Source organism: Dryobates pubescens, chromosome 11, assembly GCF_014839835.1.
Source record: "Dryobates pubescens isolate bDryPub1 chromosome 11, bDryPub1.pri, whole genome shotgun sequence".
Lineage (NCBI taxonomy): Eukaryota > Metazoa > Chordata > Aves > Piciformes > Picidae > Dryobates > Dryobates pubescens.
Window position 1 is genome coordinate 31,329,005 of NC_071622.1, and position 26,779 is coordinate 31,355,783.

Below are 26,779 nucleotides of genomic sequence, written 5' to 3' on the forward strand. Positions count from 1 at the left end.
AGCTCCTGGTCTCTCAGTCTTTCTTCATAGCAGAGGTGTTCAAGTCCTCCAATCATCCTTGCAGTTCTCCATTGGACTCTCTCCAGCAGATCCCTGTCTCATTCGAACTGGGGAGCCCAAAACTGGACACAATATTGCAGGTGTGGTATAAACAGAGCAGTGTAGAGGGACAGAATAATCCCCCTAGACCTGTTGTCACCCTTTTCTTGATGCCCCCTAGGATACCATTGGTCTCTTGGCCACAAGGGCACATTGCTGTCCCATGGAGAACTTGCTGTCCACTAGGACTCCAAGGTCTTTCTCCATGGAGCTGCTTTCCAGCAGAACAACCTCTGGTCTGTACTGATGCCTGGTGTTATTCCTCCCCACATGCAGGAGTGCATGTGGGAAATGCAGGTGATGGAAAGCTCTTTGAGTTGCGGGTCTAATTTGACAGCACTGCAGTGATACTTTGGGCTGAATGCAGTGCATATTGCATCAATTCTGCTCTGCCAGATAAATACCCCAAATGTCAGCAAGCTGTTATTCCCAGAGCTGATAAATGGGTTTGGAGGACATTAAAACCAGAAATCAGGACCATGTCTCTCAAGAGCACCGCTCCTGTCTGTGTTTCGTGTTTTAGGAGTATTCTTCAGGAATTTTAGCACATATATTGCACCACCATGTCTTCCTCTGGTTTTCTTGGGTAGAGCAGAAGTAGAGGAAATCCAGGTTTATCCTGTTTATGGTAAGCACTGTAGGAAGACTAGATTGGCTGCCTGCTGAAATTTAGACTTTGATCAACATTTATTGAGCAGGGTACAGGTAAATGTTTCTTTCTTTTAATCAAGGTTGATTAAATTACAATCAGAAGGATGCTCCTGTAGGCACATCACAATCTTGCCATCATCTCAAATTCATCCAGCTTTTCAAGAGAGGGTTTTATTAGCTCTTCCTAATCCCTAAATAATTACTGTAGACAAAGAGCTGTTGTAGAGAACATCTTGTCTGAGGAAAAGGGATTCACAAGAAATCACAAGGCCTGATACATTCTCCAGTGTTCTGTGACACGAATTTCCGTGCTTGTCCTTGATCTTAAATCACAACTGGGTCATGTAGGTAAACAGCTGCAAAGGGAATAGTAGCTCAGTTGACAGAGGTGCCTCCTGCCTCCTCGCTGGAGGTATGGGGTTGAAATTATATTTTCAGTGCTTGAATTTTGTGCTTGAAAAGGAGCAAGAACTGTTTGAGCAGACTGGTGAAAAAAAGAAGAGGCTTGGTTGATGGGTTGGACGCGATGATCTTGAAGGTCTCTTCCAACCTGTTTTATTCTATGTATTTTATGTAGTATTCTTGTTAGAGTTGACATTTGCCCTTCAGCAGACTGCAAAGTATGGTTGCACAGCCTCCAGAAGTCATTTTGTGAACTTCATATAACAAGATGTATGAGTGTTTCTCACATTGTCCATGTAGGGACTGAAAGCTGCAATGCAAACATCAGTCTCCTTGCTCCACTGATGGAATCCGGTTCCTCTGCCCCTTCTGTATCACATGGAGAGAGCCAAAACTGAGGCTGAGGTTCAGAAGAACCCAAAAATTGACCAAGGCAGGAGTCTGTCCTGCTCTGCATCTTGGGTACCTGGTACCAGGCTGTGCAGCTCTCTAACAAGAGACCTGAATCCTCCTGGGATTTGTACCCTTTCTTTAGACACAAAGCAAGGGTTCCTCTCTTTTTCACACTGTCTCTGCAGGGAAAGGGGGATGATTTGGATGGCTGCTGCTGCTGCTGCCCATTTATCAAATAGCTTTGTGATTACAGGAGTAGGAGGTGAGAAACCCAGCAGGATCATTAATTCGTTTAAGTTTCCACTTTTGTCATTACAGCTACCTCTAAAAAAGGTTCCTTGTTTCTGAGCTTGGTGTAGTTGAGAAATGAGCACATTTTCTGGAGGAGTTGTATCACAGTGACAGTAAAAAAAACCCAAACCCACAAACCTGTTTTGTATACTTGTACACACAAACATCCAGATTAGCTTCTCACACCCAGTCTAGTTGTAAGGGAAAATGGCTTTACTACTGCAAACAGAGAATTAGTCATAAGTGCCTTGCTCTACAAAACACACTCCCAGCCATGGGGAAGGTCTGATTCTTTTTTTTCCCCCTTCTTCTTTTCTTTTTTTTTCCCTTCCCCTCAAATAAGGGAACTTAAATTACTTAAGGGACTACTTAGCTTCCACTGGTGCAATTAGATTAATGTAGAAGGAATTCTGATTTATTTCCAGAGATGAATATATGTTTCTAGGTCAGTAACTCTATTTGGAACAAAAGATCTTTAGATGTTTTAAATAAATAAATCTGAATGTAGTGTTAGGTGTGCTGCTTTCCACTTGAATTTCAGTTTGGTCTTCATCTGATTGGGGTTTTGCCCTTTTCTTTAGGAAGGTTCAGAAGTAACAAATGAATAGGAAAAGAGGGGAAGTGGTATTAAAAGGATGGCCTTCATTTGCATTGCCAGAGGACTGGTGTCATCCACCTGAACCACTAACATAAGCCAGGATAGGGAGGCAGTGATGTTTGCCAGCAGTAAAATACTAACCAAATGAGAAGCAGAGCAGAAGGCAAAGCAGGTCATAGGCTGCATCAAGGGGAGTGTGGCCAGCAGGGCAAGAGAGGGGATTCTGCCCCTTGACGCTGCTCTGCTGAGACCCCACCTCCAATACTGCCTCCAGTTCTGGTGTCCCCAGCGTAAGGAGGACACAGAGCTGCTGGAGGAAGTCCAGAGGAACACCACAAAGATGATCCAAGGGCTGGAGCACCTCTGCTATGAGGATAGGCTGAGGGAGCTGCGGTTGTTCAACCTGGAGAAGAGAAGACTGCAAGGGGACCTTAGAGCTGCCTTCCAGTAGCTGAGGGGATCCTGCAGGAAGGCAGCAGTGGGACTTTTCGTAAGGGTGTTTAGAGACGGGTCAAGGGTGAATGGTTTGAAGCTGAGGGAGAGCAGGATTAGACTGGATCTTAGGAAGAGGTTCTTCAGTATGAGGGGGACTCTGGAATAGGCTGTGCAGGGAAGTTGTGGGTACCTCCTTCCTGGGCATGTTAAAGGCCAGGCTGGATGAGACATTGAGCAGCTGAGTCTAGCTGAGAGGTGTCCCTGCCCATGGCAGGGAGGTTGGAGTAGATGATCTTTGGAGTCCCTTCCAACCTGAGCCATTCTATGATTCTAAGAAAAGAAAGACAATGAAGCATTGAAGATGGCATTGATTAACTGGGCAATGAAACAGCAGAGAGAATTCAGTGCTGATAATGTAAAACAATGCACACAGAGGGAAAACACAGAGGGAAAGACCTCTGAAAGTTGAGTTCTCCAAAGCCCAAGTGTTCTCTGTCCCTTTGAGCAGAAGCTTTGTGGGATGGTGAGAGCTGTTGGGAGCTGGGTTCAGAAGGAGCAGAACAACACCGCTCTTCATACACTACGTTGCTTGGGATTCCCTTCAACAATAGATTTGAGGCATTAGGTGAGGGTGCCAAAGCCCTGGAACAGGTTACCCAGAAAGGTTGTGAAGCCTCCTTCTCTGGAGACATTCAAAACCCACCTGGATGTGTTCCTGTGTGACCTGCCCTGGGTGCTTCTGCTCTGGCAAGAGGCTTGGACTGGATGATCTCTGGAGGTCCCTTCCAACTCCAAACATTCTGTGATTACAGCCATATTTGAATGCTGTTGTGAAGATCTGTGACTAAGGACCCAACACCACCTGAATGCACAGCCTGACAGCTACTTTTGTGCGTGCCATAAATTGTAGTTTACATCTGAGCAGTCGTTGGATAGCAAAATAATGTTTCATAGTAAAACTGAGTGTGTTGTGAGGAGTACTTTCCCTTTGCATCTCAGGAGTGGGATGCTTTTATGTTTCATCTTCTTGGGGCTTTTTATAAGGTGACCTGTTATGTATAAACATGGTTTATACCCATCACTAATAATGCTTCTGCAATTGTAGCCTGAATACTAATCCTGAAATATAGTTTAGACTCCTTTTGTATTCATGATAGATTTTACGAACCTTTTTGCCTTGCTGGTGATGTCAGCAGAATCTCTCTATTGAATTATGGATTAGACATTTAATCAAGGTCTGTGCATTGTTATATGAGTCACTTCTTCCAGTTTTCTCCTGAAAAAAAAAAATGAAAATTTCAAAATGTGATTTGCAGTGGAGTGAGCACCAGATAAATAAAATGCAATTGTGCACCTCGTAGCTCTGTCTGACAGCATGCAAATGTAAAACACAAGGTGTAAGTCCAGCAGGCCTCTCTACTGGAAGCCAGAGAGGTTTTCTGCATCAGTAAGAAAGGAATACAACATTCAGGATAATTTCCACCCAGTGTGATGTGCTTCCTTATAGTGGTGTTTTTTTTTCCTGCAGCTGTTAGTTTTAAAACATCTGTTTGTCCTGGTGTTTCTTCTTTCAGCATCTTGGATTGTAGCTGAGATATGACTGCAAGACCAGTTCAGGACAACCAGACTTGCTGGTTTAGCAATTACATCTGGTTTTATTCCAAATTATGCTTTTGTCCAGCTGTCTCTTAAATCCATTTCTATGAGTTGCTAGGATACATTTCTAAAAGTGGAAGCTGTTTACACAGCCTCAATATGACAACTCTTTGTGTTTCACTTATTTCTTGCCAAGGCTTCATTGCAAGGCAGTGCTGAAGTTTACCAAGCTCTCCAAATTGTCGTACAATCCTGTTTCTTTGTTTGCAATAATCAGAGAAATACAGAGCAGATTAGATGAATCTTGTTTTGTCTGCTGTTATTTACTCTTTTTGCTGAGCTTTCTAGTGGCATGACTCAGATGGATATTTAGTCAGCTCAGTTCTGACCAAGGCCAGTCCTGCAAGTGCTGCTGGATGAGGTGATTCTAATCTAAGTGGATCTGAAAGGTGTCCTTTGTGGACATCCACATCTGTCGCTGTGCTCTCAGCTCTACAAATATCTCCTATTTGGAAAGGTGAAATTGGGTAATTTGAAATAAAGTCAAACCCACACATTTTCCTAAGGAAAGCATTAAAATTTCAGGGAATGAACTTGAAATCTGTGTCAGTGAAGGATGGACTGAACAGTGCAGTGCAGGCTGGGCAAAAGGCACTGTCAGAGCTTGCAGAATGACTTCTGCAAAACTTTCAAATGCTACTTGCCAAAATAAGATCCCAAGGATCAGGTCTTCCTCATCCTGGGTTGTTTAGTCTGGAGAAGAGGCTGTTGGGAGACCTTATTGCCCTGTCCAGCTACCTGAAAGGACGTTGTAGTGAGGTGGGAGTTGGTCTCTTCTCCCAGTCAATGAGCGAGAGGATAACAGGAAATGGCCTCAGATTGCACCAGGGGAGGTTTAGGCTGGATATTAGGAAAAATTTCTTTACTAAAAGAGTAGTCAGGCATTGGAACAAGCTGCCCAGGGAGGTGGTGGAATCACTGTCCCTGGAGGTGTTGCAAGAAACATGTAGACGTGGCACTGGGGACGTGGTTTTAATGACCATTTAGACTTGATGATTTTAAAGGCCTTTTCTGTGATCTTACACCAGCTGCAACTTGCCTCAACCTACACTGTTAGGTTTTCTAAAATATGAAGGGTTTTTTATATGACAGTAATCTTTTAACTACAAAATCTCTGCAGTAGAACTATTTTTTCAACATCTGAATTTCTGTTTTGTTCCACTGCTCCAGGCTCAACTGTCGATGTTTTTAATATTGAATAGATTTTATTTGGGGTGGGGGAGGGGTGTCATGTAGGAGGGTGGCTGAAGGAAGAATTGGCATTTAAATCTTACAAGACATTTTCTTAAGTGGTAGCTCTGAGATTGGTCTTGTTAGCCACCAGTTGTGATTCTTTCAAACCAGCCCAATAGGCAGTTAAATAACTACCACGGGCATAATCGACAATCAGATTATATTGAATGCCCGCAGACTCCACCAGAAAGGTCTGAGGGAAAAAAACACCTATTACAACTGAAACAAAACATAGCATTTAAATCCTGGCATGAGAAGCAGCCAGACAAAGGAAACACAGATTGTGGCTTGATTAGCCCCGTGGAAGAGCATTTAGAAAATTAATATTAGGACATTGGTAATTGAAAGCATTTAAAAGTGTCGATGCCCTCCTGTTCTTTTGTTTGATTAAAAGGTCATTGGCAGAACATAGCTGTGTGCATGGGGGGTACCTTCAGTGAATACAGGAGTAGTGATGGCTTCAGGTCTTTGTGCAGCTCCTGCAGGTGCCACAGGACCAAACTCTCAAGGCTGACATACAGTGTCTTAAACTGCTGGCCAGGAGCATGAAGTTCAGTTTATAGAATCCTTAGGGTTGGAAGGGACCTCAAAGATCATCTAGTTCCAAACCCCCTGCCATGGGCAGGGACACCTCACACTAGATCAGGTTCCTCAGAGCCACATCCAGCTTGGCCTTAAAAACCTCCAAGGATGAGGCTTCTACCACCTCCCTGGGCAACCTGTTCCAGTGTCTCACCACCCTCATGATGAAGAACTTCTTCCTAACATCCAAGCTGAATCTACCCATTTCTATTTTTTTTCCATTCCCCCCAGTCCTATCACTCCCTGACACCCTAAGAAGTCCCTCCTCAGCTTTCTTGTATCCCCCTTAAGATACTGGAAGGCCACAATGATGTCTCCTCAGAGCTTCTCTTCTCCAGACTGAACAGCCCCAAGTTTAGTAGCTTACAAGAGTAGGTTCATGGCTTAGAGTTTCATCCTGTAATGGTTTTTTTTTCATCCCCCCAGGTCTGTCTTGGTTGTATTAAGGCAACCTGATGGTTTGTTAATACACAAAGGTGAAAGACTGTCATAAGGTTTTAAGTCTTGTGGGTCACAGAATCACATGGAATGTTAGGGGTTGGAAGGGACGTTGAAAGATCATCCAGTTCAACCACCCTGCCAGGAGCACCCAGGGCAGGGCACACAGGAACACATCCAGGCAGATTTTGAATGTCTCTAGGGAAGCAGACTCCACAACCTCTCTGGGCAGCCTGTTCCAGGCCTCTGTCACCTTCACAGTGACAAAGGTTTTCCTTGTGCTGATGTTGATCCTCCTGTGCTCCAGCTTGCACCCGTTGCCCCTTGTCCTGTCACTGAGCATTGCTGAGCAGAGCCTGGCTCTGTCCTCCTAACACTGCCCTGCAGATCTTTAAACATGAATGAGGGCACCCCTCAAGCTCCTCTGCTCCAAGCTAAAGTGCCCCAGCTCCCTCAGCCTTTCCTCAGCAGGGAGATGTTCCGCTGCCTTCAGCACCTTTGTGGCTCTGTGCTGGACTCTTTCAAGCAGTTCTCTGAGGTCCTTCTTGAACTGAGGGCCCCAGAACTGGACAGTGTTCAGGGACAACTCTATAACTGATGAAAGGCAAAGTCATTCCTTCCTCTCTGTCCTGGAACCAAAGAATCCTATAGGTTCTAGAGAGGTGTAATCTATTCCTTATGACCTATGAGGAGAACCTGCAATGTGGCCTTTGTGCCTTTTGCATCTTGCTGTGGGCATTGCTCTGAGAAGTGTCTCTTCATTTTGACTTACCAGTACAGTGCTAGAACAACAGAAAAAATGGTGAAGAGTTAGACTCATCTCTTGTTTCCTTAGGAATCACAGTGCTGTGCATATTTCATTTGCCCCTCCTGACAGTATATTAGATGACAAAATATAGGCTCAGGCAGCAATACTTGGGGAGGAAGGCCACAAGATTTCACTTGTGCCAAACTTATTGTGCTTAGGATACTTAATAGGGATACGGTTGGGCAAGTGTGGAGTTCATCAGGGCGATGCTGATAAGAGCAGGTACTGGTAAAAGCAAGGGGAAACCCACAAGTAATCCAAATGCTGTAGCAAGGTATAGTGGAATGAAGAAATAGTGTTCTTGAGGACCTTTTCTTTGCCTGCAATAGCACTGAGAACTGTACAGTTGCTGTTTGTTCTTGTCTTTATATGATGGATGAGTCAGAGATGGCCTTGGCTGGGTAATGAACTTTTCCATCTCCCTGTGTTACTGTGTGGAAGTGTTACCTGCAGCTCAGAGTCATTTCTAATATCTCACTGGAATGGCTTAGATGTTGAGTGTGTGGATGATTGAAGTCAGGCTATAGCCCCTTTCCTCCTTCTAATATTTTAATTTTGATGGAAACACTTTGTGAGCTGAGGAACTGGGGAAGCCTGGTTTCTTGATTTAAGCTCTAAGGACAGAGAAGCTCACAGCATGGCCTTTCCTCAGCCAGTTCAGTAATAGGATCCTTCTCCTCTGTACAGCCACCAAACTTTTTCCAGATTGGTAAAGTGAAATATTTACAACACAGATGAGGCTTGACCAAAATTGTCTCAAATGTTGAAGTGTTAATAATAGAATCCTGGAAAGGCTCAGGTTGGAAGGGACCTCAGAGATCATCTACTCCAACCTCCCCACCATGAGCGGGGATGCCTCTCAACTAGACTCAGCTGCTCAAGCCCTCATACAGCCTGGCTTTGAACACCTCCAGAAAGGAGGCATCCACAGCCTCCCTGGGCAGCCTATTTCAGTCTCACCATCCTTGTGCTGAAGAACTTCTCCCTAAGATCCAGTCTAAACCTGCATTCCCTCAGCTTCAAACCATTCCCACTTGTCCTAAGGGAAGAACGAGCATGAGAAGGGAGGATGGAGGTTTGTTGTTGCTTTGCACATTCCCACATACACCCATGCAGTGTGTGACTCTGTTACTCTTGTTTCCTTAGGAAGCCAGACTAAAAATAGTGGCAAGTAGGAAATAAAACCAAATCTGTTATTGTATAGTACAAAGTGTTTGAAGCTGTGATAACCCAGTTGTAAGCAACCACAATTCAGATGTGTTGGGAGGTGGATCTTTTTTTTTCAACATAAATATGACTTATTTGAAGTATGTTGAATTAGGAAACTCATGAATAAATATTTTGACATAATCAGAATTATATGGCTAGAAATTGACCTACTTTGCATGACAGATGCTTGAGAATCCCCCAGCTAATAGCACACTAACCTGGCATAGCAATGCCCTGTCTTCTAATACACTAAGCTGCATACAGACATTAAATTATTAGATTGTTGGGGTTTTTTCATGGAGATTAGACACAGTCAATTTTGTTTGTAAATGAATAAGTTACAGGCAAGTTATTGAGGGAGGCATTGGGGTGCAGGCCGAAGGAGGACTTGTGCATCGTTTGATCAGTGCAGAGTACTGTTAGAGAAGAGCTTGGCGGTGCTAGCAGCCACAGAACTGAAGTGTTACACCTGGTGGACAGGTCAGGTGCTCTTCAGATAAGCACAACTCCAAAGAGGAATAAGAATGTTTTAAGAGCAGTATTTGGATGAGATAAGTAGAATCTATTTTTTCCCCCTTGGGGCTGTTCTTTATGCCCTCCTTGATTTTAGCAGATGATTTTATCTGCATGTTCTACATGAATTTTGTCGAGGTTACGTCGACAGAGAACTCTGACCTCAGAAGAGAAGTTGTGAGCTGTAAATTGAGGTAGCATTAAGTACTCAGCTTTGGTCTTTGGGCCTGGTTACCTTCACATCCCAACAAGCTCTTCAGATTTAAACATTCTAGGCTAGCTTGACAGGCAGTTGGGTCCCTGTGTCCTTGCAACTCAACACATTTCACAGAATCCTAGGATGGCTCAGCTTGGAAGGGACCTCAGAGATCATCTACTCCAACCTCCCTGCCATGAGCAGGGACACCTCTCAACTAGACTCAGCTGCTCAAGGCTTCATCCAAGCTAGTCTTGAACACCCCTAGGAAGGAGGCATCCACAACCTTCCTGGGCAACCTATTCCAGAGTCTCACCACCCTCATACTGAAGAACTTCTTCCTAAGATCCAGTCTAAACCTACTCCCTGTCAGATTGAAACCATACCCCCTTGTCCTGTCTCTAGCCACCCTGATGAAAAGTCCCCTCTGCAGCCTTTCTGTGGGATCCCTTCTGGTATTGGAAGGCAGCTTGAAGGTCCCCCCGAGTCTTCTGTTACCCAACATCTTGAGAAACTGTTCCAGTTTTTCCTGGTTGAGTCATTTCCTCATACTTTAAAGCAGAGTTAGGTGGTGGGTTATGTCAGTTTGGTTTTGCTGTGTTTACTGCAGAGGGGGTTGGGCTGCCTGACCTTTGGAGGTGCCTTCCAACCCAGACCATCTGGTGATTCTACGATTACTTCTCTAACAATATCCTGTTTCACACTTAGTATCCTAGTACCAGCCAAGAGACCTGCTCAATGTTGTTCCAGAGCCAGAAGAGTTATCCTGATGTGCCAATCCTCCCTGGCACTATGCACACAAGAGATGTGCTCAGAGCCCAGATTCCTACCTTTGGAATTCCTGGTGGCACCGGGGTGTTTCGCTTCTTATTAACGCGTTGCCCAAGGGCGATTGCTGGCAGTAGTCTTTTCATTTCTGCCTCCTGCTGCTGCTTTGACAATAGGAACGGCAGCAGGAGGCAAAAATGAAAGGACCAGATTGAAAGAAGCACTTTGCCACTGTTGTAATTTTGAAATTGATGGCGTTTTTTAGCCCAAAGTCTCAGGAAAAAAGCTGCTTTCCTCTTTGCCTCCTATTGTTTTTCCAACAGGGAGAGACATTCTCTGATGTTGCAGAGGCAGTGGGAGGCCAAAATGAAAATAATTTTCTTCCTGAAACATTGGATAGCAAAGTGTGAACAATTTCAGCAGAGAAATAGTAGTTTGAGGTTTGTTTTTTTGTTGTTGTTGTTGACTGCCATGTGGTGAATACTGGTATTTCTATTTACCCATGGAAAATAAATAGCAGCTGCTTTCCTTATTGAATTAATGTGATCATAGGACAGTTGCTACAAATCTATTTACTGTGTTGTTGTTTCATTATTTCCCTGCTCCTGAATGAGAATAGGCTTTGTAAGGTGGCCCTTTTGAGGCCACAGTGCCGTCTCTGATGCTGTTTTCAGTCAGAAAATTAAGTTTGCAGTTCCAGGCCTGCATTTCGTACCCATGTCATCAGAACCACAAATAAATCCAGTGCCACTAATTCCAGTGGGTGGAAGGTGCAGGGTGGTTCTGGTACTGCTGCATTGGTGACGTAGCTGCTGTCACAGCACAGTGCCTGGTGCAGCTTCCCTGCTGGGGTCTTCGCTCAGGAGTATCAGGGCTTTAAGTATTGTTAGGGTTAAGTGAAGTCAGAGGTGGGATGGAGAGAGATTCAGAGGCCAAATGGGAGGGCTTTTATGCTTCCTTGGAGACTGATGTTCACCTTCTCCTCCCCAGAAGACTTAAGTTCTGTGATTTAAGCGAGGCTTTATTTGCAGCATTGAACCCAACCAATCAAGGAGCAGAAGCACAATCACCAGACTCTACAGTCTGCAGATGTTTACAGCCTGCTGTGATCTACTGCATCCTTTAGCAACTGTTTTAATGAGTACTGGCATGAGTCTTCCACCAAGTAAAGTTCTGTGTTGAGAAAGAGGATGGCTCAAGGAGAAAGTGCCATCATTTCATCCAGTGTGGTGCATAGCCCCTGCAGCACTGATGCAGTAGCAGACCACAGTGTTAAGAAGGGAGGATGAAGTATAAATCAATGGTTTTGTCCTCGAGCTTGAGCTGTTGTGGGCTAATGCTCTTTTCTTTGGGGACTTTGGTGTCTGTAATTAGTTATCTTGAATGCAAAGATTTTTCTCCTAGTGAGCATGTGAGAAATTTGGGAATGTTAATCAGCAGAGCATAACCTTTCCTTCACTTGCTCTTTTTATAGTCCTGGAGAATTAACATTTATCTTAGGGCAGCACGAGAATTTGGCATTTGTACGAAGTGAACTGATTCTCCGCTCTCTTCTCTTCATGTAGACATAACAAAACCCAAACTCTTTGATAGACTCTCATCAACAGGATATTTTTGTCGGCTTTGAAGTGGAAATGGTGAATTTGTGTGGCTCAACATGACTTTGGGGTGCTGCATAGAAGCACGTGCATGTCTGCCTGCTGGATTAGTGAAAAAGTCTTAATTAAAATTGTTTCCAAAACCTGCATATTTAAACCCAGCTATAGGCAGACACATAAAAGCAGCTGGATTTTATTATTTTATTTTTTTTCCTTCAGTAAGTTCTGAGCACTTTTAATTCTTGTAGGATTAAAGAGAGTCGGGGGAATTCACCAGCTCTGCAAATCTTCTTGTGTGTTCACGTACCAAAATAATTATTTAGATGTTCATTTTTAAATGGTGAGGCCACACATAGAATACATAGAATAAACCAGGTTGGAAGAGACCTTCAAGATCATCATGTCCAACCCCTCAACCAACACCACCTAAACAACTAACCCATGGCACCAAGCACCCCATCAAGTTTCCTCCTGAAAAACCTCCAATGATGGCGACTCCACCACCTCCCCAGGCAGCCCATTCCAATGTGCAATCACTCTCTCTGTATAGAACTTCTTCCTCACATCCAACCTAAACCTCCCCTGGCGCAGCCTGAGACTGTGTCCTCTTGTTCTGGTACTGGCTGCATGGGAGGAGAGACCAACATCCACCTGTCTACAACCTCCCTTCAGGTAGTTGTAGAGAGCAATAAGGTCACCCCTGAGTCTCCTCTTCTCCAGGCTAAGCAACCCCAGCTCCCTCAGTCTCTCCTCATAGGGCTTGTGTTCCAAACCCCTCACCAACTTTGTTGCTCTTCTCTGGACTCGTTCCAGCAAGTCAACATCCTTCCTAAACTGAGGGGCCCAGAACTGGACGCACCTCAAGTGCTGTGTTCAGTTCTGGGCCCCTCACTACAGGAAGGACATTGAGGGGCTGGAGGGTGTCCAGAGAAGGTCAAGGAGGATGGGGAAAGGCCTGGAGCATATGTCCTACAACGAGCAGCTGAGGGATCTGGGGTTGTTCAATCTGGAGAAGAGGAGGCTGAGGGGACACCTCATTGCTCTCTACAGCTACCTCAAGGGAGGTTGGAGTGAGGAGGGGGCAGCCTCTTTTCCTTGACACCAAGCGACAGGACCAGAGGAAATTATTTCAAGCTGCTCCAGGGGAGGTCTAGGCTGGATGTAGGGGAATAATTCTCCACTGAACAGGTTCTCAAGCATTGGAATGGGCTGCCCAGGGCAGTGCTGAAGTCACCATCCCTGATGTTTAGGGACGTGGTTTAGTGTTGACCCTTCAGTGCTGCATCGAGGATTGGACTGGGTGACCTTGGAGGTCTCTTCCAACCAGTTATATTCTGTGATTCTATTATCCTACTGTTGGCTAGTTTTTGAACTGCTTTAAGGTGCTTCTCAGTGCTATGGTGGAGCTTGGAAAGAAAAGCAAATGTAATTTACTCTTCTTTTCCCCAGCGAGTCAACTTTGGTTGGGAAATGGCACATTCTGGGGTAATTTATCAGTGCCATCTCTGCTTACTGCTTTGGAGATTTTTTTTGTCAGTAAATGGTATCTACTGACTGCCCCATTAGGGCTGTTTTGCTTGAGCATATTAGTACAGCTGTAACAGGTCCCTCGGCTGTCTCGGTGGCTAGGCTTTTACCATGCCCCATCCAAATGCAGTGCACATGGTAACACCAATTAAGGATCACTGTAAAATCAATTACCTTTTCTTAGTTGATTTTGTCTCAGAAGCAACCAATTTCATACTGACATCCAGGCAGGCGGGGAAGGAATGAACTGGTTGATGACCTTCGTTTCCCAGGGGCTTTATCTACTTGACATTTTGATGCCTGCTTGATTTAAACATTTACCCCAGCTTGGAAACGTTAGGTGAAAGAAAGCTTGCTGAACTATCTTACGCTTTTTAAAGAGAAGAATCCACAGGTACCTGTCATCCCCCTTCCCTTCTAGTTGTACAGGAAACATAATTTTCATTCTTAATCTCTTAAGAGCAGAAAATGGGCCAGGAAGTTGTTCTTGTTTCACTTTTGGTCGCTCCCTAGGGCTTGCTGAACAAGGCTAGTACCTCAAAACAAAGTTTTATTGCAGTGCCTTATTTCAATTTAAGTCAGTGTAGAGTTTGAGAGCTTAGCTGCTTCTGCATCCAGCCTGTTTAAAAGGCACCTTATAAAATGGCTTTCAAAGATTTATGAAGACTTGCATGGGAGAGAGGCTGAAAGGAAGTTTAATTACATTCAGCTTTTGGTCATTTCTGTGGCTGAGGATGTGCCCATAGACTGTCATCTGAACGACCAGCTGAGAAAATAAAATTGATCAGTGAGCCTTCTGGCTAAAAGTAAAATGAGTGCTTTGTCATCTGCCCGTGGAGCATATGTGCTCAATCACTGCCATCTCCTGCTGCTTGCCCTGCGCTCTCCATCACGGAGATTTGTCCACAATTTTAATCAAACATTATTTTATACTGAGGCCTTCTCTGTAAATAATTGACTTCTTCTCTTGACATACTCGCACAATACTTCTTTGTAACACAAAGAAATAATTTAGCCTGGTCCACACAACCGTTTTGCTTTGGAGATAGTAACATTTGGAGATAGTAATCGAATCTGGTGCTGTGTTAGATCCCAGCGTACATTTGCAGAGGGCCTATTCATGTTCTGAAGCCCTCAGCACAGGAAGGACATGGACCTGATGGAGCAGGTCCAGAGGAGGCCACAAAAATGATCAGAGGGCTGAAGCACCTCTCCTATGAGAACAAGCTGAGTGAGCTGGTGTTGTTCAGCGTGGAGAAGAGAAGGCTCCAGGGAGACCAAATAGTGGCCTTCCAGTACCTGAACGAGTCCTACAAGAAGGCTGCAGAGGGACTGTTTGCAAATGGTATCAGTGACAGGATGAGCGGCAATGGCTTCAAACTAGAGAAGAGCAAATTTAGATTGTATGTCAGGATCAAGCTCTGCACCATGAGGGAGTTAGAACACTGGAACAGGTTGCCCAGGGAGGTGGCAGAGGCCCCATCCCTGGAGGTATTCAAGGTCAGGCTCGACAAGGCTGTGGGCAACCTGATCTAGTGGAGGATATCCCCACTGACTGCAATGGGGTCGAACCTTTGAAGGTTCTTTCCAACTCAAGCCATTCTCTGATTCTCTAAATGTCCATCTTGTTGTGCATTAGCTTGTGGGCAGTACAAAGTGTTAAGATAAAGCCTTAGCTGATGCAGTTGCTATCACCTTGTGAATGACATCGTTGCTGCTGCAGCTCTAATCAAAGGCAGGGAGTAACATGGGAAGAGCTTATTTACTTACACAGGAAACTTGGTTCTGAGAGTGGGGATGTGGAGGTGTCTTTGAGTACAGTAATTCACAAGCTAATAATGCCAGAAGCCATAAAATCTCCCAGTTGGAGGTGAGCGAAAGCAGCGCTGAAGAATCGGGAAGCACTGCTGAGATGATGGGCTGAGTGATGATTCAGTTTTCCTGGAGAGCCCTTAGCTGTGTTTAAAATTGGAGATAATGTTTTTAAATTTAACCATAATAGGGGTTCATTGAACCTTTGGAGTGATTCTCTGTCCCCTCTTTAAATGGTTTATTATTTGCCATAAAAATATTCCTCATCTTTTCATTCAAGGCAGCTGGTTGTGTTGCTGTCAAAACTGAGCAAAAGAACCAAGAGGACCAAAACAACAGTGGGATGAGAGAGGGGTTCTACCTCCAGGTCCTCATGCTAGGAGGCTCATGTGCTTCAGCATGAAATTCAAGATATTGAGGTCCTGGGGTGCAGTCTAAATCTCCCCTCCTCAAGCTTCAATCCGTTCCCTCATCCTATCGCTGCAAGCCCTTGTCAAAAGTCCCTTCCCAGCTTTCTTGTAGGCGCCTTTCAGGTACTGGAAAGCTGCTCCCTGGAGCCTTCTCTTCTCCAGGCTGGCTGGCCCCAGTTCTCTCAGCCTGTCCTCCAACCCTCAGATCATCTTTGTGGCCTCCTCTGGACCTGCTCCAGCAGTTCCATGGCCCTCATATGATGAGGACACAGGAACTGGATGCAGTGCTGCAGGTGCTGCTCTCACTGCTTTGGGTGCAGCCCAGCGCACAGCTGCCTTCTCGGCAGCCAGGGACCATTGCTGGCTCACGGGGAGTTTGTCATCAACTGACACCCCCAAGTCCTTCTCCTCAAGACTTTTCTTGAGCCACTCCTCAGCCAGCCTGGATTTGTGCTTTCACTACTTCAGTGGGGTTTTTTCAGTTGCTAGGAAGTCTCCTTTTTTTGATGAACTCCAGTGTGAAATCCAAAGCAGCTCTTCATTTCAGAGACAGCAGTGATTGATGTTGTGAACTGATCTTGCTGCAAATGTGTTCTGGTCACTGGAGATGAATTCTGGATCTCAAAATTAAACCCTTAAGTAACTCTCTTGTTAAAAAAAAAAAAAAAAAAAGAAAAAAAAAGAAGTAAAAAGCATAAAAAACACTAATTGCAAAAAAGCTCAATTGAGAAATATGGTTAGAGGAGGAGAATGCTAGTGAGAACTGCAGGAGTTACATTGTGTGCACATCTGCTGCTAGGTTTGATGTGCTTTCTAAAATGTTCTGTTTAAAAAAAAAGGAGAAAGATTTTCTTTTTCTCTGTCAGATCTCCAGGTGCAGCATGGTGGGGTTGGGCCATCCTGCTCCCAAAGACACTGACACGCAGACCATCTGGCAACTCAAAAGTTTTCTACCTCTAGCAGAAAAGATCACAAATTAGATTAACAGAGAGCAGGAGGAGCTGAGAAATTAAGGGATTTTTTCCTGTTTTATAATCCCAAGGAAGGTTGCTGCACCAAACTTTTCTATGCCTATGAGGAAAGAATTGTGATCTCAAGGTGGGGTAGTCTTGGTATCAAGATGCATATGCTCTGGTAAGACCTCACCTGGAGTACTGCATCCAGCTCTGGAGCGCTCAACACAGACCTGATGGAGCAGGTCCAGAGGAGGGCCATGAAGATGATCATGGGGCTGGAGAACCTCTCCTGTGAGAACAATCTGAGGGAGCTGGGGTTGTTCAGCTTGGAGAAGAAAAGGCTCCAGGGAGACCTAATAGCAGCCTTCCAGTATGTGAAGGGGGCTATAAGAAGACTGCAGAGGACTCTTTACAAAGGCCACCAGTTACAGGATGAGGGGCAATGATTTGAAATGAGAGAAGAGGAGATTTAGATTGGATGTTAGGAACAAGGTCTCCACCATGAGAGTGGTGGAGCACTGGAACAAGTTGCCCAGGGAGGTAGGTGAGTCCCCATCCCTGAAGATATTCAAGGTCAGGCTTGACAAGGCTTGGAGCAACCTGATCTAGTGGAGAATGTCCCTGCTGACTGCAGAGTGATTGAACTAGATATGCTTTGGGGGTCCTTTCTAACCCAAACCATTCTCAGGTTCTGTGTGGTGTCCCCCTTTATGTGACAGATAATTGTGAGCCCTCTGACTTGGGGTTGTATGAAGCCATTGAGAAAAACGTGTCATCAGGGAGAACAATCTGATTGAGCTTTTCATGCTTCCTTCCTGAATTGCTCTACTGAAGGCAGATATAATTACATATGAGTAGTTTCTCTTTTACACCTGCTTATGTGCTTGTGGTTTTTTGGTGTGTTTTGTTGTAGGTTGGTTTTTTTTTTTCCTCGGGAACTCTGTAGCTGATTAAAATTGCCGTGAATTTTTCTTTAGATAATTGATAGCAAATGAAGTTGTGCACCACGTGCAGCAGCCTATCTGCAAATACCTAACAGTCTGATGCATATGGATGTGGATGTAGGAGCATATATATATGCAGAAGTGATGGGAAATATCTTTCACTTAGCAATTAATTTAGGAGTCTTCTGCCAGTGCAGTGTCTTAGAGGTCATTCTGCACTGCCGTGTTTTGTGTTTTCCTCTGCGCTGGTGCTATAAAAATGCTAATTGTCCCCATGAAGATGCTTCTAAGTGTGCATGTGATTGTTTTTTCAGCCCTGCAAGATATAAGGAGGTGTTATTTCAGGTTTATCATTTCAATGGGTGATGGCTACAACTTTGACAGTTTATTATTTAGAGAATAGGAGGGGGATGGAGGGGGGGAAGGAAGTGGTGCCTCATTCTTCAGCACATTGATTGCCATGAGCATGTTATTGACTTTGCTGATAATATCATTATATATTTTGGAGTCATAAAATCAAGAAATTCAGATTATGCCCTGAGGGTTTCACACATTTAAATAAAGGATATAGCCACTTCCAGGGCTGTTGGTTTAGATCAGTGAGTGCTGTGAAGGAATGCACAGAAGAGTCAACAGAGTGCTTATTGCAGGGATGTTTGGGGTTGTTTTCATTTTCTGTTTAGAAAATACGCTCACTTCCAGATGCCCTGGGAGAATGAACAACATTTGCTCTAAATGTTAGCATATTGATACATAGAATGGAGATCATCTACTCAAACCTCCCTGCCATGGGCAGGAATGCCTCTCAACTAGACTTGACTGCTCAGGACCTCGTCTAGCCTGGCCTTGAACACCTCCCTAGGGGTGTTCAACCTTCCTGGACAACCAGTTCCAGAGTCCCACCACCCTCCTACTGAGGAACTTTTTCCTAAGATCCTGTCTAACCTTCCTCTCCCTCAGCTACAAACCATTGCCTCTTGTCCCATTGCTGGACACTCTTATGGAAATTCCCTCTGTAGCCTTTCTGTAGGATCCCTTGAGGCATTTGAAGGTAGCAATAATGTTGACATGGTGATCTGTTGGGCTAAGAGCTGAAAGCAAGAGTAATCAAGTGCACCAAGAGTTGAGGGTAAGTCTTGAAACCATCACCAAAATACATGGTACTTAGGAAGGAAACCTTGAGTGAGTTGCAGCTGGCAAAGTATGACAACATTCCATGGAGCCAGATAACACAGACACAGCTCTCCCTCTTGATGTTAAAGTCAAGCCAGAATGGCAGCTGACGTGCTGCTGTGATGGAAACACCCTCAGAGCAGCTCCCCAAGCAGCTCCAGTGACTGCAGCTGATGGTTGCAGGCCAGGGAGCACTCAGCTGGGGCTGCTCTGACCTGGATCTTCCAAAATAGCTGATGTTCCTCTTGAATTCTTCACCAGTCATGTCTTCAGATTGAATGTACTTGGGTTGAGAACTGGGGTTTGGGGTTCAGGTCTCTCTGTGGCTTGCTTGAGAGAACCTTAGTTTAATTAAGCTAGATTGCCTCAAATAAAAATGGTTGACTCTGTTAAAAACCTTGCTTATTACTATTTTACCTCTACAGTAGCTTTACTGATACAGCCAAAGTACCTTAATGCTGATCATGAGCCTCTCTGCTTCGGATGCAGGCGCAGAAGCACATTGCATCACCCAGCTCTGGGAATTTATTGTTCTCTTAGAAAAGCTGTGGAAGTCCACGTGCAGCGTCACATCTCAGCAGCAAAGGTTGTGTTTTCCTACTCATGCAAGAGCAGTGGCTCCAGCTGGAACACATATGGTGAATGGTGACATCTCTGGAAATAGATAAAATAATTACTCTTACATTTACATTTTAAGGGGCTCTGAGGATTATAAATCTATATGCTGCAAACAAAACATTTCCTCACCTGTGTCAACAGTGGCACGTATTCTAATTAAAAGTTATCACCTTTCTAAACTGAATTTATGTAACATTGTTGTTAGCTGGCTTTTAGCTTTCACATGTTTTTTTTTGTCGGTGTGGGGCAGGAGGATCAAATCAGTTTTAGTTGTGTTAATAATCTTGTTCCATTTTGGGTTGTAAAGCGCTTGTGTCGAGTTGCAAACAAATGCAATTTATGAAAACCAATTAATGAAAGCATTTCAGAGCAAACCAGTGGAAAATACCCACTGGTCTCGAAGTTAAAAAAGGTTTTAAATGCAGGAATTGAATTGGAGATCATTTAGACTGATGTAGTCGTGCTGATCCTCTGAAGAAGAATGCTGAGTAGATCCCTACCTTTGCGCAGGGTATGGTGGACAACTGGGGTGTGGGCATCAGCTGCTCACCCAGTGTGACTTTGGCAGCTATGGCTTCTCCAGCCAAGAAATCCTCAAGTGAGATCTCAGGAAGTGTGTTGTGGGAAGAGGTGTTTGGCATTAAACATGTGCTTCTAGTTTTGCTGTAGATTATGGTCTAGTAGTGATTTGAGACCTCAAGCTTCGGTTATCCATCTTAGTTTGTTTGTTAATGGCCTCCTTCCAACCCTTGAGACGTGATTTGTATTTTGAGGAAGGCCAGCTGAGAGTGAAAGCCCCAAGATGCAACTGCTTCTTATTCAGGTAAAACTGATCTTGGGCAATAAGTGCAGCCCAGGATAATCCTTCCCACAGTGTGGCACCAAGTAAGCACAGTGGCAGGGAATGGCTGGAGAGCCAAGTGTGACAGTGGGTCTCCTGTGACAAAGGCAGGAGCTGTAAAGAAGATTGACTCCCTGTGTTTTGTGGAAAGAAAGCAGCAGCACTTTCCTGGGCAGGCTTCTGGCACAGCTCTGTGGTTTAGTGGTTTCATGTTATCACTTGCCCTCCTGCTTCAGAAGAATTCAGACATCTCTTACTTATGCAGTTTCAAACCTTCTTCAAGAACTGTCATTAAAAACAAAACAACAACAAAACCACCACAACTTTATTGGTTTTAGTGATGAGATGTTTATGAGAGTCTGGACTTAGAATGGCTCAGGTTGGAAGAAACCTCAGGGATCATCTACTCCAATCTCCTTACCGTAGGCAGGGACCCCTCTCAACTAGACTCAGCTGCTCAAGGCCTCATCCAAGCTGTCCTTCAACACCCTCAAGGAGAAGGATTCTACAACCTCCCTGGGCAGCCTATTCCAGAAGTCCCACTACCCTCATACTAAAGAATTTCTTCCTAAGATCCAGTCTAAACCTACTCTCCCTCAGCTTTAAACCATTCTTCCCCTCAACCCACCATAGTTCTAGACTCTGCCTGATAAGTATGAAGTATCACCCCACATAAATCTGCCATCTTCCAGGTGCTATAAAATGGGCTGTGCTGGCAGTGTTTGGTAATTTTCCAGGCAGGTAGAAAGTTTTTCAGTGATGATTACTGCACCAAAAATTTGCAAGTACAGTCAGGGGGAGATCTGAATCTGTGCTGAGAAATGGTGACTGTTGCAGATGGCTGCTTTATAATATAGGGCAGCCTCTGTGTGTGCCTGCTCAGTGCTTTTTCATGGGACATATGCTCTAGGGTTTTATGGATGAATTTGTAGTCTCTAGTAATTTGCAGTTTCAAATATCTACATCATTTTCAGGTTGATGATTTTTTTTTTTCCCAGTCATTTATCCCCAAAGCACTTTATCCTACTTAATCTGGGTCATAATTGACACGGGACTTGTGCGTAAGGAAACGGAACCGTAAGTTGTGTTTGAGTGGGTTATAAATGGCAGGGATTTAGTTACGTGCAGCAAAGTAGATCAGAGGTTGGAATAAGTGTGAATGCTCAGCTGACTGATGAATGCAAGGTCACCATCAAGACTTGGACCCCAGAACCACTCTTGAACACTGCTATTAGCTAACAGCTGCCTTTGGCTGTAAGGGAGATGGAGGGTTGAAAATTTTTGGCAAGAAAGCTGTTGGAATTGGATTTTATTTATTGCAAATCAACAGGGCATCTTTGTAAGTATCAAAGGCATATGGAAAAGTCCACTGTTATCCTTGTACTAGGTTGTGTCTCCAGATGTTCCCTCCTCCTGCCCCACTCTGGAGGCTGCGAGTGGAAACTGGTTCTTCGTTGCTCTTAGCTGGCAGTGCCAGCATCTGCCTTGGCGTTTCCCTGGGGATTGACATTAGCACTGCTATGAGCTGCTGATTTATCATCTGTGTCTCATTAGGTTTTTAATTTTTTGTTAATAAATATAATGCGAAAGCATGACGTTTCAGCCCTGTTTAGCTCTTTCGAGGGAGCAGAAGTAAAAACAAACCGAGGGAAACAGTTGGGCGGCCGCTGAATTATCACAGCGTCAGTTAGGAGCTGCCTCATTTTTAAGGGGCTATAAATGAGGCATTAAAACATTGCTCTGAGCTGATTCTTTTTATGGAAAGAAGCAGTATTTGTGTGCTCAGACGACCCCAAAGATCTCAGTATGCTTAAATAGCTTGCTTTTTTTTTAACATGGATTTAACATCCAATAGTTCACAGCATAGGCTGTGCTGGATTCTGGGAGCAGGAGAACCAAATGAGTATCTTCATTTGGAATTACTCTTTAGTGGTCATAAATGCTTCTGGGTGTTCTCGTCATGAGATTGTAAGCATTTCAGTTCCATAGGTTTGACTTTGGTTTAGCTATCAGCTTGGTGGGTGTGTAACACTGCTGGGAAACGTGCTTTTTAACAGCAAAGCAAAACAGCTTTTTATCCCAAAGATTCCTTATTTCTGCATATCAAAATCCAGCTTCACAGCTGCTTAAATCTGACCTTTGGGTCAACGTTCTCAAATACAGGCATCTCAGGCATCCTGGCCTGCATCAAGAACAGTGTGGCCAGCCTCTGTGCACTGCACTGGTTAGGCCACACCTCGAGTACTGTGTCCAGTTCTGGGCCACTCAGTTTAGGAAGGATGTTGACTTGCTGGAATGAGTCCAGAGAAGAGCAACAAAGTTGGTGAGGGGTTTGGAACACAAGCCCTATGAGGAAAGACTGAGGGAGCTGGGGTTGCTCAGCCTGGAGAAAAGGAGACTCAGGGGTGACCTTATCACTCTCTACAACTACCTGAAGGGAGGATGTAGACAGACAGATGATGGTCTCTTCTCCCATGCAGCCAGTACCAGAACAAGAGGACACAGTCTCAGGCTGAGCCAGGGGAAGTTTAGGTTGGCTGTGAGGAAGAAGTTCTATACAGAGAGAGTGATTGCCCACTGGAATGGGCTGCCTGGGGAGGTGGTAGAGTTGCTGTCATTGGAGGTTTTTCAGGAGGAGACTTGATGGGGTGCTTGGTGCCATGGGTTAGTTGTTTAGGTGGTGTTGGATTGGTTGATGGGTTGGACATGATGATCTTGAAGGTCTCTTCCATTCTATTCTATTCTATTCTATTCTATTCTATTCTATTCTATTCTATTCTATTCTATTCTATTCTATTCTATTCTATTCTATTCTATTCTATTCTATTCTATTCTTACCCGTGGCTCATTTGTAGCAGCCCCCAGCTCTGTTCATTTCTTATACTATCTGGAAGGATGGGGCAAAATCTGTGACTAGAGCTCCTGGGAGTTAAGAGTATAAACATTAGCAATCTCAGGCCGTGTTCAGGCAAGTTTTCTGGTGGAATCTTTGGATCCAAGAAACTTCCTCTCCTTTAAGATCTCCTTTTTTTGCTCACTGCCTTGTGCCTTGGATGTTGTTTGTTTGGGTACTTCTTCAGTTACGATTATTTACAGCTCACTGCTGCTTTTTTTTGAGATCCTAGCAAGAAATTCCACAGACAGCTGCAACATATATCTTTAATCAATTTGCAGAAGACTAATTCCCTAACTAACATATTTCTTCCAGCTAAGACACACTATAAATTCATCTGCAGATAATCAGAGGGGGCGAAAAAACCTCTTCCTGACAAAGATGTTCCTTTCATGGTATCGTTGTCATGTGGTTCAGGCCAGACTGAGCTTTGCAACTTATCTACATTGGCCTTATCACTACTGAGCTACCTTACTCTCTGATTGCTTTTGTCATTAAGAAACATCTTAGGATTATATTTTTTTTTTTAAGCTTCTTAGGGTGAGCCTGTGAGAGGTGACTTTTTAGTTAGGTTGTTTCTCTGTGTGTGTCTCTAAGCAGAAAGATCAGAGCAAGGAGGCAGCATTTCTTGGGGAGGGGGCTTTGGAGCAGCAGCATTCCAGAGGCTAATAATAACAAGGATAATAACCCATCATTCACATGTTAATAGTGTAAATATTGCTGATATGGGTAGCAGCAAGTTTGCTGATGATACAAAATTGGCGGGGGGTGTGGGGGTGTGTGTAGGTGAGGGTGGGGGTGGCGGTGGCCGATTGCCCCTCAGGCTGTATGGCCATCCAGTGAGATCTGGACAGGCTGCAGAGCTGGGTGAAAGTGAACCTCACCAAGGTCAGTAAGGACAAGTGCAGAGGCCTGCATGTGGGGAGGAATAACACCAGGCACCAGTACAGACTAGGGGTTCATCCTGCTGGGAAGCAGCTCCATGGAGAAAGACCTTGGAGTCTGTGGTGGGTTGAAAGGAAAGGCTCCGCTTTTCCTCCCCCACTAAGAAGAAGTAAGGAAAAAAACCCACGAACTAGCCCAGCCAGTGTAGCAAAGGGAATGCTGTATTTACAAAGCAATGCCCAGCAGGGAAATTATGTACACAAACATACAGAATTTACAATATATACAGAAATATACAGCAAAGAAACACAATCAGAAACCAGACCCCCAACAGAGGGGGCTTCCCCCTGTGCCCCCTTCATCCCCCTCCCTCCCTTCTTCCCCAAAGAGGGTTAGAAAAGAGAAAAGGGTAGTTAGCAAGGCAGACAGAGGCCTAGGTACAAGGGGATTAGTATCTCTTATCTGTTAGTTGGCCAGAAGCCCAGGAGCAGTCCAGCTAGAAGAGAGAGCGAAGGGAGGAAACTGCCCTCAAAGTTCCATCCGCTCTGGGTCTAAGACCTCACTCCCCCAATAATTCACCAATGAAATTTGCTTAGAATACTGAATATTTATAAACATTTAGCCAGAGTGCCCCTTCCTTAAAGGCACAGCCTCAAACGGTCACAGAGTCCTAGTGGATAGCAAGTCCTCCATGGGACAGCAATGTGCATTTGTGGCCAAGAGGGCCAACAGGATCCTTGGGAGCATCAAGAAAAGTGTGTCCAGCAGGTTGAGGGAGGGTTTCCTGCCCCTCTACTCTGTCCTGCTGACACCACACCTGCAATACTGTGTCCAGGTTTGGGCTCCCCAATTCAAGAGAGACAGGGGATCTGCTGGAGAGAGTCCAATGGAGAGCTATGAAGATAATTCTGGGACTTGAACATCTCTGCTATGAAAAGAGACTGAGAGCCCTGGGGCTGTTTAATCCGGAGAGGAGAAGGCTGAGCGGGGACCTGATCAGTGTCTGTAAATATCTGAGGGGTGGGTGCTAAGGTGAAGGTGCCAGACTTTTTGGTAGTGCCCCATGACAGGACAAGGAACAGCAGGTGCAACCTTAGAACACAGGAGGTTCCACCTCAATATAAGCAGATGCTTCTTTATGGTGAGGGTGCCCAGAGAGGTTGTCAAATCTCCTTCTCTGGAGACCTTCCAAACTCACCTGGATGCATTCCTGTGTGACCTGCCCTAGGTGGTCCTGCTCCAGCAGGGGGTGTTGAGCTGGATGACCTCCGGAGGTCCCTTCCAACCCCCACCATTCTGTGATTCTGTGATAAGCTGGTGTAGGAGAAAATAGCAGCATGTTTTGATTAGAGTTTTGTCTGCAAAATGAAGAATTCTCCAGTGTACTGGGATTAAAACAAGCCATGCAGATGAGAAGTTTTCCGATCCACGAGGTCTGATTCAGGCTTATCTCTTATTCCTATAAACCTCATTTGTGTGCAAATTTTGTGCAGGAGATTTCGTACGGCGCCAATTCCACTGCGACTTCATTTCAGGCAGCGAGGCCAAAAGGTTTTATTGAACTGGTGCTTTTCTTCTAATTGTATTGAAATGTTTGCATGTTTAGGTGTTTAGGTGGGAGTTAGATCTAATTTGCCACTTAATTGTGACTATTTGTTCTATGGGTATTTCCTTTGCCACTGACGTAGATTTCCTTCTTTCCTTTTCTCTCTTTTCAAGTCAGGATCGCAGCAAAGCCACTTGAATAGCCCCTTAATTGTGACTGTTTTTTCTGTGGTATTTCCTTTGCCCCTGATGCAGGTTTCCTTGTTTCCTTTTCTCTCTTTTTTCAGGTCAGGATCGCAGCGAAGCCACTTTAATAAAGAGGTTTAAAGGTGACGGTGTCCGATACAAAGCCAAGCTAATTGGGATAGATGAGGTTTCTGCCGCACGAGGAGACAAGTTATGCCAAGACTCCATGATGAAGCTCAAGGTGCAGTGAAACTTTCAGTGTTTAACCTTAGGGAGTCAAGGGGGAGCAAATTTCAGCTTGGACTTCCACCTTTTTCTCCCTTTGTGAATCTCGCTCTGGTTAATGATGTATTGAAATCAGCCAGTCTGACTTGAACTCCTGGCTGCTGTTGCTTACCCCAGTTTAATTCTCATACATTCTCTTCGAGTTTAGTAATTATTCATGATTGACACCACTGCAGTTTGTCCTCTAATTATAAACAACACCTCTGCAAATTGAATAATTTTATTATGCAGAAGGGGAGGTAAATGACTATGAAGAAGAAGAATGGTGTATTAAACATTTGAGGTGGCAGTGCTAATCAGCTACAGCCCAGCCTCTGACTGTTCACTCCTGCCAGAAGAGGCAGAAAGGGGTGAGTGACAGCGTGGGGTGTCGGTAGCCAGATATAGGGGGGAAATGGTGTCTTCAGTGGGAGGAGATGGCAGCATTAATGGCTTACAAAACCAGGAGGCAGTGCAGGGAAAAGATGAGGCATGAGAAGATAAAGAGGAGTCCACAGAGTTTGGGGAAAGAACTGGAGCAGTGACAAAGGCAGATTTTGAGTAGACTGCAAGCTTAAAGAGAACACAGAGTCTGAAAGCACCAGTGGTGTGTGGGAGGGTGGACTTTCTGGAGTATGCTGGACTCTCTGGCTCAGTCTCTCCTTACAATCCTCAAAGGGCATAGAAGGTGTCTATAGGAAGTATCCTTTATGTGGCACAGGGAAATGTGGAAGAGCTGGAGTGGTTGATGAGGAAGAATTGGTTGTGTTTTTCTTGAGTGCAGTGTTCGCCATCAGCCTCCCACTGCACTGCAGGGTTACAAACTAGGTCTAAGAGTAAACCCTCTGCAAGTTT

General features: G+C 44.7%; 1 protein-coding gene across 11 annotated transcripts in view; it reads left to right on the forward strand.

Annotated features, from left to right (window-relative positions):
* The window catches only part of DAB1 (DAB adaptor protein 1), a 285,116-nt gene that overhangs the window by 186,736 nt on the left and 71,601 nt on the right, over positions 1 to 26,779 (forward strand). For all 11 annotated transcript variants that reach the window (XM_054165128.1, XM_054165127.1, XM_054165126.1 and 8 more), the window contains one exon: positions 25,762 to 25,901. In XM_054165128.1, the coding sequence (XP_054021103.1) occupies positions 25,762 to 25,901 (140 nt within the window). The remainder of the gene's footprint in view (positions 1 to 25,761; positions 25,902 to 26,779) is intronic.